The sequence below is a fragment of the Tenrec ecaudatus genome, chromosome 3 (genome assembly GCF_050624435.1).
Source record: "Tenrec ecaudatus isolate mTenEca1 chromosome 3, mTenEca1.hap1, whole genome shotgun sequence".
Taxonomy (NCBI): Eukaryota; Metazoa; Chordata; class Mammalia; order Afrosoricida; family Tenrecidae; genus Tenrec; species Tenrec ecaudatus.
This window is the reverse complement of record NC_134532.1, coordinates 130,733,760-130,755,555: the sequence shown is the minus strand read 5'-3', so window position 1 is coordinate 130,755,555 and position 21,796 is coordinate 130,733,760. Positions and strand designations below refer to the sequence as shown.

At 38.5% G+C, this 21,796-nt stretch overlaps 1 protein-coding gene across 1 annotated transcript; it reads right to left on the bottom strand.

The window, feature by feature from the left end:
* Positions 1-312: 312 nt before the first annotated feature.
* On the bottom strand, positions 313-486 carry LOC142442359 (mitochondrial import receptor subunit TOM5 homolog). The gene has a single exon (XM_075543546.1). The coding sequence runs from the start codon at positions 484-486 to the stop codon at positions 313-315; it is 174 nt and encodes a 57-aa protein (XP_075399661.1).
* Positions 487-21,796: the final 21,310 nt, after the last annotated feature.

Below are 21,796 nucleotides of genomic sequence, written 5' to 3'. Positions count from 1 at the left end.
ATAGCCAGGACTTAAGTATTTCAGACTTTTGTGTTGAAAGTTGCTGGAAAATGAAATTCGACATTACTTACAATTATATCAACATTCACGAAGACCGAGTATCAGAGACAAAATGGTGCAATATCACCACAGTAAATCTTTTCACATTTCCCCAGTAATTTTATATAGCTAGTCATCACCAAAACAAAACAAAACACTTGTTCTTAAGCAGAATTTTAAGTCCCTTCAATCAAAGACTCTGGTATATCCTTCAGGATCTATTCATTTGCAGACAGGAAGAGAGCCTGAACCAGGCCCTCACATCACACATTCTCATGTGATGCCAGAGCTATATATGCCATCCAATTCCTGTAGGATAAATGGAGTGACGCACAGCAGGGCCACATGGATGGGAATGGTCCCTATGGAGGAGATCATGTCCTCACGCAGCTTCCACCTCATTTCCTCAGGGTCAGGCTTTGGCGTGAGGCCCATGATCTGATACATCGTGGCTGGACTTCAGCAACTCCTACCTAGCTAGGGATCTAAGTGCTTCTGAAATATCACTTTCATCTTCATCTAATCTGTAAAGGCTCCCCAGATAGATGGATAAATTATGTTAATAAATGTGAAATATGTTTTGTAAAAGATAGACCAAAAAAACCCCTAAACTTACTGTGTTCAAGTCATTTCTGTCTCATAACAACCCTGAAGGAAAGAAGAGGTAATTACATAATCTGTTATCAATTTGAGACCTAAGAGTGAAGGTGGAATTTAGCCTGTCAATCAGGTCACAACCTGATGACCTCATTTGGAGGCACTTTGGAAATAAATAACTCACTGGAGGTGCACGACACACTCACTCACTGCAAGGCCTTACTGACAAAGAGCCTGATGGAGCTACACTGATGTAGCCAGAGCCCTGGAGCTGAAGACCCATGGCAGCACTGAGATGCTTACGCTGCCGCTGGGTCCATAAGACTTCCCACCCACTGGCCTGTGACCTCTCGGCATTCAGCGTCCCTGCATGTGTTTCATGAGTCCGAAGAGGACTTTATAGGTTGGTATCGGACATATGGGCTAATATCGGACTTATGGACTGATCTGGACTGAGCTGGGATGTTTTCTCAATATTCAACTGCTCTTGTATATAAAGCTCTTTCTTATACACACGAGTGCCTGTATGCCTATGAATTTTTTTGTCTAGTCAACCCAGAGTAACACCCAACCCCTGTGAATTTCTAAGAATGTACGTCTTTACTGGAATAGAAAGCTTCATCCTTTTCCCGGGGAGCAGCAGGAGCTTTGGATCCTGTGCTGAACAGATATTTTATCCGGGCTCCAAAGGATATAGAGGAGCCTTACAAACGGAGGAGCTTACGACATCAAACACTCTGCGCAGAGTCCTCTCTGACTTTGATTCTATACGAACAGATCACTGAGAGAAATGATGTCAATTAAAAAAGCCATAGCTCTTATTTTGGTCAAGCTAATGTCTTCATTCAACGAACTGCCTAGACCAATAAAGAATCATTGATCACTTATCGTGTGCCTCCTGTATCCCTCCCCAGGACTTAGGCTATTAGGGAATTAAAAAGTAAGTAATTCTCACATTGTTGACATGAGTCATATTCACCTCTATACTAATATATTGAATATATATGTCTCATAGGATGCAGGTCTGTGACAAATGCTAGCAAAGTACATGGCTTTACGTTGTATTCACATCAGAATTCAATGTCTTTCCCCCACCTCATAGTTCTTCCTTTTCAGTAGGTGGGCCCATAGTCTGTTCTCATATATAAAGCTTATCATTTATTCTTTTAACTCAATGTGCATTGATTAGAAAATTTTATCTGCTCACATGTCTTCAGCTTCTCTCATTTTTACTATGAACTTTCAAATCTGGAATTCTGCATAGACAGTTCACGATGACACTCCAAAAAATCATCTTCACTTCACTGGCTCATTCCAAATTCTATCATTACAGGGTTGCCCCCAATTTGGCTTTTCTACTTGAACTTAATTTCTTGAATTACCCTACTTTTTCTGCTTCATTTATTGCATCACCCTCTCAACTATTCTGCTTACTGACTGACCTCAATGCTCACGTCACCATTCAGTTTTCTGCCGATCCCACAACTCTGCATAATTCTGTCTCTTGTGGTGCTATTTAGGCTCAATATTCTTATGAACTATCTTTTCTGGTTTGCTTAGTACCCGATGATACACATACTACCTCACAAGGCAGTTATTTAGAACAGACATGTTATATTCACTGATGGACACAGAGATCATGCTTAACTTCTGCTTTTGTTGACAAAAGTAGAAGTCTAGAACAGTGAAGATATTATCATCTTGCCTCTGCTCTATATTAATTTAGAAACCAATACCGTCTATTTTCTCTAGATGTACTCCATATTGTGAGCTCTCCCTTCCTGACATTTGTAACGAGTTTTTCTGTTAACAAGTTTACCTATCGAAGTGCTGTTTTATCCAATCCTTACTGAGAATAATGGCTGTATTTCTAGTCCGAAAGTACTACAGCTGTCATGGTAGAGCCCTGCTGAAGACTGTGGCTATTGTGTTCTAACTTTGATTACAACAAATGCTAAATAGGTATCAACTTCCTTTATGTCTAATGGCCTATATCCTATTGAAACTCATAGTTCAAGCCTTCCTTTAAACCTCTTCCCCCAATTTGCCTAACCCTTGAGCCACTCAATTAACCAAGTATTATTTTTGTAGAAATTGAACATCTTTCTAATTGTTATTGCATTTCTATATGTGTAATTTTGACACATATGCTATATTATTTAATATTACATATACACTATCCATTAATTTGTTATTACAGTAAATAAAATGATGTATTGACTTGGTAGGTTTTTTGGGAAACATTTCTATGTTACATGTATATATCTGACTAAATAATTTAAAACATGAGTATTAGAACTCAAAATCTTTATGTATACTTGAATATATATATTTATGCCTCTGAAAAGGATGCTTTACTGTTTAGCCTCTGAAAACAAGGGACTGACTTCAGCCTGAACTTGCTGTCTTTTCTACACTAAGGGTTCATAGTAAATCTGGAGGAGTGCTGGAAGCCTAGGGGTTATACTCTGGCTACTAGTCTCAAGGTCAGCAGTTAAAAACCTGGCTCTGCAGAGTAAGGAAGAGGCATTCTACTTCCGTAAAGAGCGGCACTCTCAGAAACTCCCAGGGCAGTTCTACCCTGTGCTAAAGGGTCACTGTGAGTTGGCATGACTCAATGGCAGGGAGTTTTGTTGGTTTGGTTTGGATCTTGACCAGATCTTCTTGTGTGGATGCTGACATTATTTACTTGCCAAGAGATTAGGAAGTTCAAAAAATCATTTCCCAGAATATAGCTAGTCTGTATATATAGGCCTGGATAAATGGATCGTTGTACTTAAATCACTGCCAGAGAGTCCATAGTGACTCATAGCAACCATATAGGACAGGGTAGAACAGCCCCTGTGAATTTCCAAGACTAACTGTGTATGGGAGCAGAAACCCCGTCTTTCTCCCTTGGAACCTCTGGTGTTTTTTAAATGCGGATCTTGCAGATTGTAGCCAATGTGTAACAACTGTACCAATAGGGCTTCTTTTATGACATTACTGACTATAAAACAGGTTGTAAGAGGCATTCTTTTATATGTGTAGCATATATATATATATTAGAATTTGTCATTTGAATCCAGAAAAGTCCTAATGCAGGAGGAAGTTACATTTCTCCTGGAAAGTGTCTTTGATGGATTCAAACTTTTCCAGAGAAAACATGGTTCAACCTTTTATTCTCTCCATCATGAGTAAAGTTTTATGTGGAGTAAAATGTATAGTTAAAGACATCAGGTTTGATTAGACAACCTTTCATATGAACAGAATGCAGGGTTATATGCCTAGCATAATTTTGGCATACTAAGAATTACTTCAGTATTTACCTAAGAAAATTGAAGAGCCTCCACATCATGTTCTCAACATTGTAGACAATATCTATACAGATAGGAAATATATTTTTAAATCATTTTGTTGGGGCTCATGCAACTCTTATCACAATCCATACATGCATCAATTGTGTCAAGCACATTTGTACATTTGTTGCCATCATCATACTCAAAACATTTGTTTCCTACTTGAGCCCTTGATAGCAACTCCTCATTTCCCCCTCCTCCCCGCTCCTCCCTCCATCACACACCCTTGATAATATCTAAATTATTATTATTTTGTCATATCTTACACTGCCCAACTTCTCCCTTCACCTGCTTTTCTGTGGTCCATCCCCAGAGATGAGGTTATATGTAGATCCTTGTAATTGGTTCCCCCTTTCTATCCCCACCTTCTCTCCACCCTCCAGGTATTGCCACTCTCACCATTGGTCCTGAGGGGTTCATCTGTCCTAGATTCCCTGTGTTTCCAGTTCCTATCTGTACCAATGTACATCCTCCGGTCCAGCCAGATTTGTAAGGTAGAATTGGGATCATGATAGTGGAGGGAGGAAGCTTTTAAGAACTAGACGAAAGCTGTGTGTTTCATCGTTGCTACCCTGCACTGTGACTGACTCATCTCCTCCCTGGGACCCTTCCATAAGGGGGTGTCCAGTTGTCTACAGATGGGCTTTGGGGATCCACTCTGTACTCACCCTCATTTACAATGATATGACATTTTGTTCTTTGATGCCTGATACCTGATCCCTTCGACACCTTGTGGTCACACAGGCTGGTGTGCTTCTTCCATGTGGGCTTTGTTGCTTTTGAACTAGATGGCTGCTTACTTTTATGTACAGTGTATAATTCTACTCTATAAAGTATTTGAAATATATGGCATTTAATGGGCAGAACTGTTTTCAAACTCAGTGATATTTTGTACTATGATGTCGGGTGCAGACAGCTTTACTTCGATTACAATTTGATAAATACAAAACATTTTTACCTTAAAATGTCAAGACAATAATATGTATGCACACAACCCAGGTCTATGCGTTCAGGTATGTTTCCGTACTTGTAGTGTGCAAAGAACTCATTGACTCATGTTCTGAACAGAGCCGTGGTGTCCCGGTACTTAAGCATCTGTCTGCCGACTGCAAGGTTGGAAGTGTCACCTACCCCTGGATTCTCTGAACAAAGACCGAGTGAGCTGCTCCCGTTAAGAGTATGTAAGGACAGCACCAAAGTGGCACATGAGAACATGGCGACGACGGCAGCAACACCGACAAGCTAACAAACAAAAAAGCCACTGACATACAAAATTTAAGAGAAAAAAAAAAGCCTGTTAGTAGTTCAAGGTCTGTTTGTTGACCTTGAGGAGTGTTTTCTAGATGAGTCTGAAGGGGTGCCAAGTCCTGGCCCCAAAGTCCATCCTTTATACTCCCTCAGGGCCTCCTTGCTCTGCTTCCCCCGCCAATCCCTTGCATGCCCCCAGTGTTTGCCTCAGTGTGGTGGGGTCACCTCAGTGGCATATCGCCCACTGTGTCTCCAGTGCTGTCCTGTGTAGGGCCAGGGGTCAGTGCAGGATGTTGCATCTCGCTGTGGGGCCAGCTGTACGGTCCTCTCTGTACAATGAGCCCTTCGAGCTGGGCTATCATCCTCTGAGCTTGGCGGACCCAGGTGTGCTCTGCTCTGTTCTTCCTCCTTCCTTTGCTTCAGCTTCCTTCTGGGTGTGATGTGGTAGGTCAGTTCCTTTCCCACACCAGACGATCTATTTTCATTTTCTGTGGTACTCCCTTCCATGGTGTTGGTTGGGCTAATTCTGGTTAGGGCCAACATATGGTCCAGGCTCTTTGTGGATTCCTCTGCGCCTTTAAGTTGCCCTCCCGGTTTGGCTTGTCATGGTGGGGTCTGTATGCATGTTCCAGTTCTGTGGGGAAACAACCAATACTCTCCCTCTGGGTGGGTTAGTGCCCTGTTCCCCCCATGCCATCCACTCAGTTTCTCCCCACCCCGCTTCTCCCTCCACCTGCCCTCCTTCCCCTTCCTATGTTGGACTCTCATGTACCTCTCTAGGTGTGGCCTGCCCTCCCCCCAACTATCTATGCTTCCACCTATTTATTGCGAGATAGGTGTTTATTCTTCTATTCCTGGTGTGCTGATTATATGTACCTCAGGGGACCCATGTTATACCTGTCCTTTTGAGTTTGGCTTACCTCTCTTAAAATGATTCCTTCCAACTCTTCCTATGAAATGACGTGTTTCATGTAGTCTTCCGTGCTTTTCAGTGCTGTATAGTACTCCATTGTGTGTATGTGCCAGGGTTAACTAATCTACTCATCTACCGATGGAAACTTAGGCTGTTTCCAAGTCTTTGTGATTGTGAATTGTCCCACAAAAACATTGGAACACAGATGACTGGTCATGTTTCATTTGTTGCTTCCACCGGGTAAATGCCCAGCAGAAGGATGACTGTGTCATAAGGTAGATCAATTTCCATTTTCTTTAAGTATCTCCAGATTGCTTTCCACAGTGGCTGTACAAATCTACATCACCACCAATAGTGGAGGAGGGTTCCTACTTCACCGCAGCCCCTCCAACACTTGTTGAGAACATGAGGTGTTGAAGGGATCAGGTAGCAGACACCAAAGAACAAAAACCATCATTGTGTGATCACCTTCCCCACATAAATGCTAAAGACAAATGTGTGCATAAGTAAGTGTGGTGAAGAAGGCTGATGGTGCCCGGCTATCGAGAGATATAGCATCTGGGGTCTTAAAGACTTCAAAGTAAACAAGCGGACATCTAGCCCAGAAGCAACAAACCCACAGGGAAGCAGCACATCATGTGTGATCATGAAGAGCTGAGGGGACCAGATTTCAAGCAACAAAGGTGGGGGAAAAAAAATCATCATCGTGAATGAGGGGAGCACGTGATGGGGACATAATGTCCATCTGTAGACAACTGACATCCCTTGCAGAGGGATAGTGGGGAGGAGATGAGTCACTCAGGGTTCAGTGTAGCAACAATGAAATTCAAAACCATCCTCTAGTTCTTAAACGCTTCCTCCCCCCCAACTATGAGGATCCCAATTCTACCTTACAAACCTGGTTAGACCAGAGGATGCACAGCGGTACAAATGGGAACTGGAAACACAGGGAAATTAGGACAGATGAACCACTCAGAACCAGCGGTGAGAGTGGCAATATCGGGAGGGAAGGAGTAGGGGGTAGGAAGGGGGAACCGATAACAAGGATCTACATATAACCTCCTCGCTAGGGCATGGGCAACAGAAAAGTGGGTAAAGAGAGGCACTGGGCAGTGTAAGATAAGATAAAATAATCATTTATAAATTATTAAGGGTTCATGAGGGAAGAGGAAGAGGGGAGGGAAGAGAAGGGGTAAAAGGAAAATTACCTGATTCCAGGAACTCAAGCGGAAAGCAAATTTTGAGAATAATGAGGGCAATGAATATATAAGTGTGCTTTACACAATTGATGCATGTATGGATTGTGAAAACGGTTGTATGAGCCCCAATAAAATGATTTTTAAAAGAGCATATAAGGAAAACCTGTGAAGTTTTTCTCTCTACTCTAAGGTCACTATGGGTCAGAATTGACTCAGTGGAACACAATCATAACAACATCAATCTGTACCGTGGCCTTTTCCTTCCTTTTTTTTTTTTTTTTTAGTAGAAAGTCCCAATGTCTGGCATTCTAGGGATTTAACGTCATTTTAGCTCAATAGTGTGCTGAATTCTGATATAACAGTGTGAGATGTGATGCTGTTTGAAGAATGGAGGGTTCATCTTGTGTGATGCTTTGAAAATGAGAAGAAAGACATTTCCTATATTTGGAAGTGTCCTGGCAGCGAGCAAAAGGGTAAAGAAAATCACTGCAGAATGCTGTTTGTTCAATTCAAAGACAGTCTGCTATTTTATGGGCCATTTTTATTCTTTGACTGGCTTCCCTGGAGAGATTCAAATAAAGAGGTTTGAAATATACCAGTTGAAAGGCTGAATATGTCAAGAGTATGGATCACTGAAGCAAGATCTTCATCTTGCACCTTAATTTTCTGGCTAGAGCATTTTACAAATGAACGGAGACATTCACAGTTACCGCTGTTGCCTCAGACACCAGGAACATCAATGAGTCTCCACGGGGTTCACAATATTTCAGCACATTGAACATCAATGGGGAAGCCAGTCTTTAGGAGAATGAATGCTACAAATCTTCCCAAATTTCCAAATTTCTCCCTTCAACAGTAAATTTCTTTTATGGTCAATGGTCTGAGCTACTAGTACAGGCAAATTGTAAACAGATTTGGTTCATCATTTTATGCAACCGGGAAACCAGTAGTTTTACTGCACTATATAGATTTTTAAATGGCAAATCAAACTCTGTATTGGTATGTGGCTTTTAAAAAAGTATATTTATTTCATTTTATTTTCTGTGAACTCTCAAGTAGAAAGGGCAAGAGTTGGATTATGTGTTAGTTAGCTTTTGAGATGATTTGATAAATAAAAGCTATAGTTATTTGTAAAATTCTAAAGCACTTTTCATTCCAAATCTATGATCAGCAGTTAAAGTTTTTACCAACTATGCCGAGAAGATTGTAAAGTTTGTATTCCAGTGAACATGAGAAAATATAGAAAATTCAAAACCTAAGATTTATACAAGTGTTTTTAACTTTCTTCTTGGTAAAAATAATTACATCACAAAGAATGTTTTTATTGTTTCAGTGACTGAGTCAATAGCATTATCTCCAACCTACATACTAAAATAATAGATAGGATTATTTATATATATGATTGTATACATATTTAGATATATAAAATTTTAGGATTTAAGTAAATAGGATTTTATATATTTACACATTTATATATAAAATTTTTGGATTAAAATAGATAGGATTTTATATATTTATATATAATTATATATAATATATTATATATATCAAGGTTTAGTTAAGCAAATAATATTGGAATTCTATACATTAAATCTAAATAAATCTCTAAATTTATACATAATATGTGAGTAGTGACATTACAATGGTAAATGGAACACAAGAAATAAACTCCACACAAGTTAAATATTTTGTATTATTGAAAAATAGACTTGTAAGTGGGAAAATAAGTGACTCATTTATTAACATGAATGTGACGTCATGCATATTTCAGAGATGAGGTGTAAAAGTGCATAGAAAAATTAAGAGAGAGGGTCACAAATTGAAGGTGAAGTTTTAAACATCAAGCAATTTCTAATAATGTCTAAAGGTAAGCAAGAGTTGTAAACAAACCACATAAATTTTATAGTCAACAGTTAGAAGCCAAAGTCTGTACATGAAAAACTGTCCTCTCATTTTGGAACCAATATGAGGATACTGACAGAGAAACATTGGGAGTGGAGTTTTACTCATAATTTTTCTGTTTTATGGATAGCATTTTCATTCATTTATTTCAGTTTTTTATATACCTACTGTATCCTATAAAACATACAGGATTTCAATGGAAATGGATAATGATTATCCTACTTGGAAAAATAATACAGTACACCTGAGTAAAGTAAGTGTTTATTAATAGAGTATATAGCAACTGCCCAAGAGAATCATTCCTTATTACAATGGTATTATTTCTAGCCTGAATTAATTTGCCATGAATTGAGCATAAGGGTGTTATTTCATTTAATCTTAACTGTTAGCCAGAGTTTATAAACTAGGGAAACTGAGGTACTTTGTATTCTGTAAATGATGTTTTCTCTAGTATTATTTAGAATAAAGGCAAAATTCTCTAAAAGGCTTTCCCAACACTTATCACACTCTGTTCTCAATCAAAAAATTTCATTTTTATCATTATACTTGATAATTGTTCCACATGCTCTGTGTGTGTGTGTTTAGTATTGCTGCCCTTCCCTAGGATGAACACTGTCAGAGAAGGGAGTTTCTGGTATCTTTTCCAACAGCGCCTTTGCAGTAACCATAATAATTCCTCTTAGCTATTGGACCACCAATAGATGCCTATTTCCCCCATCCATTAATGACATAAAGACGTCATGAAGGCAGTTTAAACTCCATTATTCTAAAATCTTATTTAAAGTAGAAATCCAAAGGAAACAAAATTACCATGGGCAGTGTTAAGATTAGTGCCGTCATAAAAGTATAGTAATAGATAGATTTAGTCATTTTTGTTTGTATATATATGTATATGAATACTCTAGACTGGCAATAATTCTAGGGGGTTGATGGTTGATAAAAAATACTGGTTTATTCAAAGACTTCCTTCGAGAATATACTTATGAAAAAGGGATACTGGGTAAGTGCTTGATATGAGCCACCTAGCTTCAATCCAATGTACCTTGATATACCGAGATATAGTGTGGACTGGACAACAGCCTTTCCTCATCATGTAGCAAGGCAAACAAGGCGCAAATAAACTAATCTAGTTTGTATGGTGTATACACATCTATCACATTGCAGTCATGTCTTCATGCCAAAAATATGATTTGTTGAAGGACAACAGAAAAGTTGGTGAACGGAGACTGGTCAGTGTGAGACATGGAAAAAAAATTATAAATTATCAAGGCTTCATGATGGAGTTGGGGAGAGGGGGAATGAGCTGATAGGAAGGGCTCAAGTAGAAGGAAAATATTTTGAAAAGGATGCTGGCAATATATGTACAAATGTGCTTGACACAATGTATGCATGTATGTATTGTGATAAGAGCCCCCAATAAAATGATTTTAAAAATAATAATAAAGCCTAATTTACTAATGAATTTTCATGACGTTCTATCTTCAGCTACATGGACTGTATCAGCATGCCATTTCTATTCAGAATTACTCTTATGGACAATGGAAAGCTTTAACCTTCCATGTAGACTTCTTTTCACTCTACCTAGGGACACACTGATTAATGATAAGATATAGAATGTTTTATTTGGGGTATCTAAAGCTTGATAATATGACTCAAATTGAACAAAACTGGAAAGCTTGTTATCAAGAGGGTTTACATATAGGAATGAGGCTGAATTTGCTGAACTGGACTTTCCTGGTCTTCATCACTCTCCTACCACTGCCACTCTTAAACATGCTGAATGATTGATTTTGCAACAAAAACATTTATCAATTTCTAAAACAAAATAGTAAAGTAGTAGTCTGATGCTTTAATAGTCTTCAGTTTCTAAATATTGTATATCACCTAGAAATAGCACTATGATGTGGTAGCATGACCTATTTGTTATTCAGTTTTTTAAAAAAAAATCCTAGATTGCACAAGAGTCTCTGTTCTTTATTAATAGAGTTCTTTAGTCAAAAGTTGTTCTTTAACAATGGGGATCTAAGTCATTTTCAAAAAAAGAGAAGGGATTGCCTAATTTGATGTCATCTGCTAAATTTTTTACAATCTAATTATGAAGCAACATTTTGTATTTGTCTATAAAGTAGTTTCATGTGCCACATATCGTTTGTGCTTTACTATTTACTTAAAGGTTAGAGATTCTAGACCACACTTTGGTACTATGGGGAAAATGCAGGGTAATCTCTTTAATTAATATTATAACCCCAAGGAAATTGTGTGGGTACCCCATATGGTCTTCACAAACCTCACAAGGGAGGAGAATCCAACTACACACTAGTTCAAGGCTGATTGCCACATGCCTTCAATCTCTGTCATTTTTTACTATAAACAGGCACCAAATATTCTTCCCACAATATTTCTCTGTTGATTTTGAAAGTCTGTTTCTATGGCTACATAGAAATCACAATTCCTCACCTCTGTTATTGTTAAGTTCTATCAAATCATTGCAGACTCACAGTGACCCTGCGTACAGCCCAATGAAACTGCACAGTCCTGCACCATTCCCACAATTGCTCTTACTGTTGCAGCCATGGTGACAGTACAACTTGCTGAGGCCCTTCCACTTTCCATTGTTCCTCTACTTTACCAAGCATGACATTTTTCTCCCGGAACTGGTCTCTCTGATATGTCAAAGTACAAAAGATGAAATCGACCCATCCTTGCCTCTATGAAGTATTCTAGCTGAACTTCATCCAAAACAGATTTGTTTGGTCTTTTGGAAGTCCATGGTGTTTTCAATATTCAAATGCATCAATTCTTCATCCATCTTCCTTATTAGGAGACCACTGAACATGTCAAGCTTGGGTCAGGCACATCTTTGTCTTCAAAGTAACCTATTTGCTTTATAGCACTTTTGTCTTGTACAATAGATCACCCAATGCAACGTGTCCTTTGATCTCTCTGTTGCTGCTGCCATGGGCATTGCTTGTGGATCCAAGCAAGACAAAATCCTTGACATCTTCAATCTTTTCTCCATTCATCATGATGTTACCCATTGACCCGGTTGTAAAGATTTTGATCTTCTTTACATTGAGAGGTGATTCATAATGAAGCAATTCTAGAACTTTACCAACAGCTACTTCAAATCCTCAGTTCCATCAACCAAGGTCATGCTATCTGCATATCGCAGCTTGTTGATCCTAATGTCACATTCCTCATCATACCACCCAGCTTCCCTAATGTTGCTCAGCATACAGATTGAATATTGCTGAGAGGATCTAACCCTGACACACAACTCTCCTGATTTTAAACCACAGAATGTGCCATTGTTCTGTTCACAAAACTTCCTCTTGCTCCATGACCAGAATCCACCTGAAGACAATTAAGTGTCCTAGAATTCCCATTCTTCTTAAGGCTACCCATAGTGTGTTAAGATCCTCTGAGTCATATGCCTTGACATAGTAAATAAAACACAAGTAAACATCTTTCCAATATTATTTGTTTTAAGTCAAGATCCATCTGTCATCAATAGTGATATTTTTTGTTCCACATCTGTGTTAGTCGGGGTTGACTAGAGAAACTAATTCATGGGCACTGGTATGTGTATAAGAAATAGGTTTATATACATGAACAACTGAATACTGAGAAAACATCCCAACCCAGTGCAGATCAAGTCCATAAGTCCAATATTAGCCCATATGTCTGATATCAATCTATAAAGGCCTCTTCAGACTCACAAAATACTTACAATGATGTTGAGTGCAAAGGTATCACAGGACAGTGGGTTGGAAGTCTTGTGGATTCAGTGATGATAGAAACATCTAGCACCATCTGTCTTGTCAGTAGAGCATCTATCAGGGAGTGAACCTTGTTAGTAGAGAGAATGTGCCGCCTGCTCCCAAGGAAGAATACAGGAGTTCCCAGAATTCTCAGGAGAAGGCCATGCCCACACAGAGACCTCATTGGCTATGACCCGATTCACAGACTAGACTCTACCCCTTCACTCTTTATCCACTCAAGTCCCAAATTGACACCAGATTATGCAACTAACACAACATCCTCTTCTGTATCTGGCTAGGAATTAATGGAATGCCAATTGAAATGTTTCAACAAACATGAAGTTTTGTGCTGAGCAATTTATCAGAGAAGCTGGCTTATATGAAGAAAAATGTGATATCAAGATTGATGGAAGAATTATGAACAACCTGAGATATGCAGATGACTGGACCTTATTTGCTGAAAGTGAGGAGCACTTGAGGCACTTGCTGATGAAGATCAAGGGGTGTAGCTTTCCATATGGATTATTACTCAGTATAATGAAGACCAGAAACTTGACAACTGAACCAATGGATAGCATCATGATAATTGGAGAAAAGATTGAAAATGTCAAGGATTTTGTATTCCTTGGATTCACAATAAAAGCTCATGGGAGCAGCAAAATATCAAAATCTTATTGCATGTGTATATCTGAAGCATAAGCGCTTTTTAAAGCTTTGAAAGCAAGCATGTTCCTTTGAGGACTGAGGTGTGCCTGAGCCAAGCCACAATATGCTTCGTATGCATCTTAAAGTTGAACATTTAAAAGGAACACCAAAGAAAGATGGACACACTTGAACTATGGTGCTAGAGAACAATAATGAATTATTACTGTCAAAAGAATAAAAAATATATATCTTGGAAGAAGAACATCCAGAACACTCCTTGGCGGCAATGATGGTGAGACTTAGTTTTACATACTTTGGACCTTTTGTCAAGAGAGACCAGCTCCTTGAAAAGGACATCAGGGTTGGTTAAATAGAGGAGCAGTGACACAGAGGAAGGCCTTCAAGGAGACAGATTGACCCAGTGGCTGCTACCATGGGCTCAAACATGAGAACAATGGTGAGGTTAGTAGAGGACTGGGCAGGTTTTGTTGTTGTTGTTGTTGTTTTTTAATGTAGTGCACATGGTAGCTAGGGGACAGAATAACTCGGTACCAACAGTACCAACCTACAACATCAAAGACACTAACAAGGGTATGACTGACAGAACCTAGCTAGAGCTACCCAATGATTAAAGAGACCTGCTTAATACAGTTAATATATTTTCTTTGGAATAAACCCATGCATGTACGTAGCATAACCCTAGTTGCAATAGTTTTTAAATGACCAAAGTGCAACAGAGTTTTGCAGATGAGTACAAAATATTTCATTTCAGAGAAGTGCAGCACGATGTTTTAAATCAACACCCTGATGTATAATTTGTTGTACTATTTGTACAACATTGTTACATATGAAAACAACATTGTAGCATACAAAAGCAGAATCATATAGAGGTTATAACCCTAAATTTTGAGCTAATTTCCATATAGAATATCTAAAAAGTGTTTCATAAGTGGAATCATCTCATTTGGGATTGAGTGTAATCAGATGAGACTATGTCCTAGATCTTGTTACTATTCTCACACTCATTGCCTCTGTGGGCAATATACTTTCCTATGATACTATGTCTACGATGTAGCAAAGAGCTTCTCTAACATATAAAGCTTTCATTTGTGCAATATAAAGAAAGTGTCTGATGAGAACGTGTCTTGCTATTGGCTACTTTACCATGTGACCAGTTCCCTTATATAATAAATTAAATACATCTCGCACACATACCTACCCTATTTGTTGTGAAGAAAATGATGTGAGGACTCTCATTCCTCTAGCTACACAAATGAGAAGGAGAACCCGACTCCAATATAGCAAAAAGGAATACAATAGATAATTAGTCCACACAACAGGGCTCAGTTCAACTCACTTTCATAGAACCGGTTATATAGGGAAGGCCCCTCGCCTAATGCTGGCTGGTGCTCCGGGGTCAAGGAAGCAGATGGCGATTTTATCTTCAGGCGAGATGAGCAGGGTGGGGCAGCGACAGCAGGAAGATGAGAAGTTGAGGCACAGCAGAAGGCAGCCGTGCGAGTGGCACAAAGCAGGTCCTGATGATAGAGATAAGATCCGCCAGCAACATGGAAAAGCAAGTCCGGAGGGAGCCTCAGGCTCAAGCCTGGACCAGATCCACAGGTTGGTTCAGCCCACAGGCAGCGCAGCACATGGGCAGCACATGGTTGAGGCAAAGGACTAGATCAGGCAGCGGTGTGCTGGTCTAATCACCAGGGAGAAAGAGAAAGAGGCCGGCTTTGCTGAGCCATGTGGCTCAGTAGCCCTCCAATAAAGCTACCCGATTCAACTCCACCCACATGTTCCTATGGAAGCCTAGATGGCACAATAAACCTAACTATCACAGATTACGATTGTTCATTATACAGTTCTTTAGTGTGCAAGACCACCACTCAGTCACGGCATGTATCTCTCTGGTCTTCAACCTCTCTTGGTTCTTAAACTTCTGCCTTTTTTTGTGGGCTGGTAGGCTTGCTGCTCTGCCTCATGGTCTCAGTGCTGTTCCTCTGCTATGCCGGATGGTCTCAGTGCTGCATCTCTGGTGCCTCTGGCTCTTCTAGGATATCCAACACTCAAATCAACGCAAACTCACTGCCATCCAATTGGTAGCAGACTCATAACGAACCTATAGGACAGGATAGAACTTCCCTATGGGTTTCTAAGAATATAACTCTTTATAAAAGTAGAAAACATCATCTTTCAGCAGCCAGTGATTTTAAACTGCTAACCCTGAGGATCATAGGCCAGTGTGCATATCCAGTACTCCACCAAAGATCCCATGGCCCTCTTTTCCTTGATGGCCTTGGGATTCCCTCTCTCTGCTTCTGAGATAGCTTATCTTATATACTCATTGGACTGGAAAAACGGATCCATCCTCTCTATTCGTGTTTCAAAAACTCCAATTACATGGTCCCACCAATCATTCTGAGGGGTTGCAAAGACAATTAGCAGAAAAGCCATTTTACATAATTCCACTTCACCACAGAGAATAACATTAAAAATGTATCTTTGAGTGTACAATGTTCAAATGGACTATTCCACCCCTTCACTCATTATCTTCTCAACTTGACAAATGATTGTAGAACTACCACACAAGTTTGTATCATTGTGCACCACAGATTAATAAAAAGCCCTCCTCTAATCCTGATTCCATATTCTTCTTCATAGACTCCAGCTTCTCTAGTTCTTTGTTCAGCATATAGCTTGGATAGGTATATTGAGAGGCTGCAACCCTGAAACACAACTGTCTGATTTCAGACCATTCACTGTCCCCTTCTTGTCTTCTCACAAGTACCTCTTACAGGTTCCACACGAGCACAATGTAGTGTTCTGGGATTATTGTTTTTCTTCAAGGTTACCCATAGTTTCTTAAAGTGCACAGTCGAATGACTTGGCATAGTGAATAAAACAGAAATAAACATTTTTTTTGCATTCTCTTCTTTGAGCCAAGATCCATCTGACATCAGCAATGGTGTCCCTTGTTCCAAATCCTCTTCTTGAATTTCTGGCCATTCCTTGTCCATATACTCCTACAACCATCACTAGATGATCTTCAGCAAAATTTCACTTGCATGTGATATTAATGATATTGTTCTATTATTTGAGCACTTTGGAATGGCTAAAAGTCTGGATCTCTTCCAGGCAATGGGCCAGGGAGCTATCTGCCTAATTTCATGGCATAGACAAGTAGGTTTGTCCAGTGTTTTTTGGGCTTGTTGAAGATTTCAATTGGTGTTCCATCAATTCCTTGAGCCTAATGCTTTCAGTTGAGCTTGAAGTTCTTCATACGGTATTATTATTTTTTGTTCATATTGTACCACTTGAAATGGTTGACTGACTATTGACTACTTTTTGGTAGTGATTGTGGATATTGCTCCTATTTTCTTTGATGCTTTCGGCATCATTTAGTGGTTTTCCGAAAGAATCATTCAATACTGCAAGTCGAGGCTTGCGTTTTTCCTTGAGTTCTTTTAGAGTAAGAATGCTGAACATGCTCTTCCTTTGTTGTTTTTCTAACACCAATCCTTAGCCATCTCATTATAATTTTTTACGTTGTCTTATTGAGCTGAACTTTGAAATTTTCTACTCAGCACTTTGACTTCCTCAGTTCTTCAATGTGCCTTTGCTACTCTGCAAAAGCAAGTGTCAGCTTATCTCCCAGCAGCTGTTTTGATCTTTTCTTTCTTTCCTATCTTCTTACTGACTTTTGTCTTCATCATGTGTGATGTTCTGGACATCATCCCAGGGTTCACCAGCTCTTCTATTATTAGCGTTCAATGCATCAAAGTTTTTTCTTGAAGTTTTTTTACAATTCATGTTATACTTTATCTTTGTATTATGTTGTTATATTTTATCTTTCATAGGCTTGTTTTAATTTTCTTCAGGTTCAACCTGAACTTACTTATGAGCCACTGTAAGTAATTTCTAAACTCAGTCATGGGCCTCGTTTTACCAGTAGCTATTGAGTTTCTCCATTGTCTCTTTCACCAGATGTACTCCATTTGATTTCTGTGTATTCCATCTGAAGTCCTTTTGTGTTGTTGAATAAAGGTATTTGCATTAAGGAAGTCTTTGGTCTTGTAAAATTTTATCATGCAATCTCTGACTTTGTTTCTATCAACAAGATTATGTTTTCCAACTACTGTCCATTTCTCTTTGTTTCCAACTTTTGCATTCCAATAGCCAGTAATTACAAATCAATATATAAAGGGTATTACAATTAACATTGCGTGGGACAACTGTACCTTAGTCCTAAAAGTAGCATCCTTGCTTCTTTAAATCAGGAGTCTTAAATTGGAAATATACTCTAGGTTGTATTTTTCATTCTCATGGACCTGTATTAATGTATTTCAGTTCAGATTTGCATTTGTAAATGAATAATTGATGGTCTGGTCTGCAGTTGCGCCCTGATCTTGTTCTGATGGTATTGATCTCTGCCATTGCTGTTGTCCATAGATGTAGTCAATGTGATTCCAGCTTAGTCCATCTGACAAGGTCTACTATATAGTCGCTGTTTGTGTTGTTGGAAAAAGAGGAATTTATCATGTATATAATGTTGGTCTTGCAAAATTCTAACATGATCCCAGTATCATTTCTGTCACCAACATAAAAATTTCAATTGCTGATATTTTTGTGTTTACAAAATTCACATTCCAATTACTAGTCATTATTAATCCCTCTTGATTTAATGTTTGGTCAATTTCAGATTAACTGCAGAAGTTGGTAAAAAAATTCAATTTTCTTCTTATTGAAATCGTGGCTAGTAATTAAATTTGACTAATTGGATTAACTGACATTCATTTAAGGCATATGCATATCTTTCTATTACTGACAGGCTTGTACTTCAGGATAGATCTTGATGATTATTTTTGTGTTTGTGTGTGGGGGGGTTGTTTGTTTTTAACAAAGAATTCAATACCATCACTATTTAATTGGTCATTTCTGCCAGAGCAGACCACATGGTTATCTGATTCAAAATAGTCAATATCAGTACTCTTCCTTCACTGTAGCTTCAGATATCGATCTTTTTGCATTCCATTTCCATTTCATGTTTGATGTTGCCAATTTTTCTAGATTTATACTTTGTGCATTTAATGGCTTCTTTCAAATGTTTCTTCTCAGTTTGCCTTGTGCCTTGTGAACAAGTGAAGATCCTGAAAGCTTTGCTCCATCTGTGTCCTCAATGTTGAGTCTAATTTGAGGAGCAATTGTTTCACAGTAATATATTGAATTCTTTCTATCTGAGTAGTTCAATTTCCAACATTCTTGCAGACATTGCTGTTCAAAAGGTTTTCACTGGCTAATATTTCCTATTTCTAGTGACTTGGTTTTGAAGCTTTAAAGAAACCTGTCCTCTCTGGGTGGTCCTGTTGGAATAGGAAACACCAGTGTCACCGATTCCAACCTCACAGATTGTGGCTGTCCAGCAGAATTCAAGGAATGAGCTCCCTGGTTTGGAAGGCAAGGGAAATACACAGTGGTGGCAGCAGTGTTCTCTAACAAGCAATTGGACGAGGGTGCAGACCTGAGACACATTTTGTTCTGTTTTATATGGAGTAACTATGCTTCCTAACCAGCTCAAGAGCATGTGAAAATAATTACAGTGATCCTTCCACAGAGAAATATTTGATAATTTGATGTGATAAATCATTTGCTGTCTGTCTCTGCAGTACTGATTGATCACCAGCAATTCCCTCTGTCCTATACCATATGCCGCATCAACTTTTAAGAGGGGGAGTCCATTTATCATGCTCTTCAATCTTGGCTGACCTGTGACATCCTTTTTCAAAATTAGGAAAAGAAGGTGAGAGTATAGCCATTTCAGATTAGCCCCATATGAAGCCTGACAGTTTCTACTTTGCTAAATTGAAACCACAGGCCAACGTTTAAAAACTCAAATTATCCCACTAGAAAGGGAAGTCCCAAGCCAACATTATACCAACTGCTTGAGTTTTGGCACCAGGCATGAGTGAAGCTGTATGGTACAATCCAGCTCCATCCCAGTGCCCAGTCTTCTGATTATCTGGGGCACCCTACTGTGGAGCAGAAAAATCCATTTTTAACACAGCCTAAGCACACAGTTGTAAAACAAAAAGTTATTTTAAGTAATTACGCTTGGGGATGGTCTGGTTATGTAAAAACTCATGCTGTTAACACTTGCTTTGCCTGCTAAAAGATTTATGGCATTCTTGGGTAGACATCCTAGTAAAAGGAACTTTATGTATGATGATAGAATTTTGCCACTGTAGCCTGATAGTGTGAAAATAGGGAGAAATCTTCTCAGAGAGAATTAAGAATGTAGCTTTTAGTGCGTACAGTGAAAATAAATAATCATCACAGGGATATATACACAGTTTGCAAAGTTTTGGAATTACTTTCATTTTTGATTTTAATTACTCATCATTTAGTGCTGTGTTGGTTGATATGTATATATATATTTTCACAAGTGTCTACAACTCAGAAATAGCTACCAAGTTTAATTTTAACATAGATGACTCTATCTTTAATCATATTTTACTTAAAATATTGTTTAAATTTTATCCTATGTTCATAACTATAAATATAGACATATGTGTGCATTTAATTCTGTTGTACATAAGGTTGTTATGAGTTGGAACTGACTCAACCTAAGAACACAAAATATGCACATCGGAGAGTATGCCGCTATAAAGATCTATATGCTGTGGTCTCATGTACTTTGTGTTTCTGTCTGTGACAGAACTTTATCAAATAATCATTTGTTTCATCCCACTTATGACAATTCCCACAATGTATCATCTGGTATCCTGCTTCCTCCCTGCATCCTTCATTTCTAGTCCTTTTCTTCCTTTAGTCTCCCTGGCTTCCAAAATTGGTCAGAGGAGACGCTGTCCTTTATTTTCTAAAGGTGGATTATTCTGAAGAGTGCATAGCTCCTTAGTGTTATTGCTCACTTTACAAATCTATCATTTGATATAAAATGGAGCCCTGGTGTTGAATGCATTTCTAGAATTAGTGTTAATTGTGCTTAGTCCCTTAAGAGGTTGATCTGTACCAATCAATTATTCATGTATTATGATTTGAAATTGTAATTTTTAATCTTATTTTTTAAATGTCTTCTTTCAGTGGTTTTGTTATTGTTGTTTTCTTTGTATGGTTTTATGAGACCAAGTTGACTAGATGGCTGTGAGTTTGGTTTTGACTTTATTAATTGATGAAAGGATCATATGTGGGTGAGCAAATTTTAAAACCAAAGCAATAAGAGCTCACAATTGACATGACTAAAGAAATGTTAATATAGCAATATTAATACATTATTTACTTTTGTTTTCATTCTAAAATTTGTTATTTTATATTTTTAGTTATTTTTACAAACTGAAGTTCTTTTGTGAATTTTCATGTGGCAAACATATGCCCAATGAATGCCAAAACAATCGTATGAATTTGTCATGATTTCATCTGAAATCTTATGTAGCACTATTTTGGTAAAGCATTTTAACTCACTATAGAAACTCTTGGGATAGAATTGCTCTTGTCAGTTTCTGAGACTGTGACTGTTTACAGGAGTAGAAAGCCTCATTTCTCTCCAGAGGAGTGGCTGGTGGTCTCAAACTCCCTACCTTAAGAATTGCAGCCCAATTTGTAACCCCTACACCACTCGGGCTCCTTTGAGAAATAAATGTCCACTAGCCAGTGGAAAGAGTCTGCATTATAAAGTCCTGAATCCTGCGTGAACTTTGGCATAATGCACTGCTTGTTGTTATGCTTCTGCGTTTGTAATACAACTTACCTTTTTTCTCAGCTGTCATAAGCATAAAAATACTATAGTTGAGAGAGGTACCATTTCACATTCATTTTGGGTTTTCCTTTATAAATTATGTATTGGGATTTATTCAGAATAATTAATTTTATCATAGCTTATGTGATATATATATATATATATATATATATATATATATTCTTTGTAATCAAACATCAATCATGAGCCCAAACTTTGATGCTAGAAAGAGGCATTTTCGATGCCTAGATCGATGTTTTTGCTCCGTGGAATACAACAGTATTTCTACAGCGCGGCATCACCTTCTGAGCTCTGTGCTGGCTTTCACCCTAAACCAGAAAACCTCAAGTACAGTAAACCATTGTTGTAACAATAGATACACATTTTTAAAACCTGCT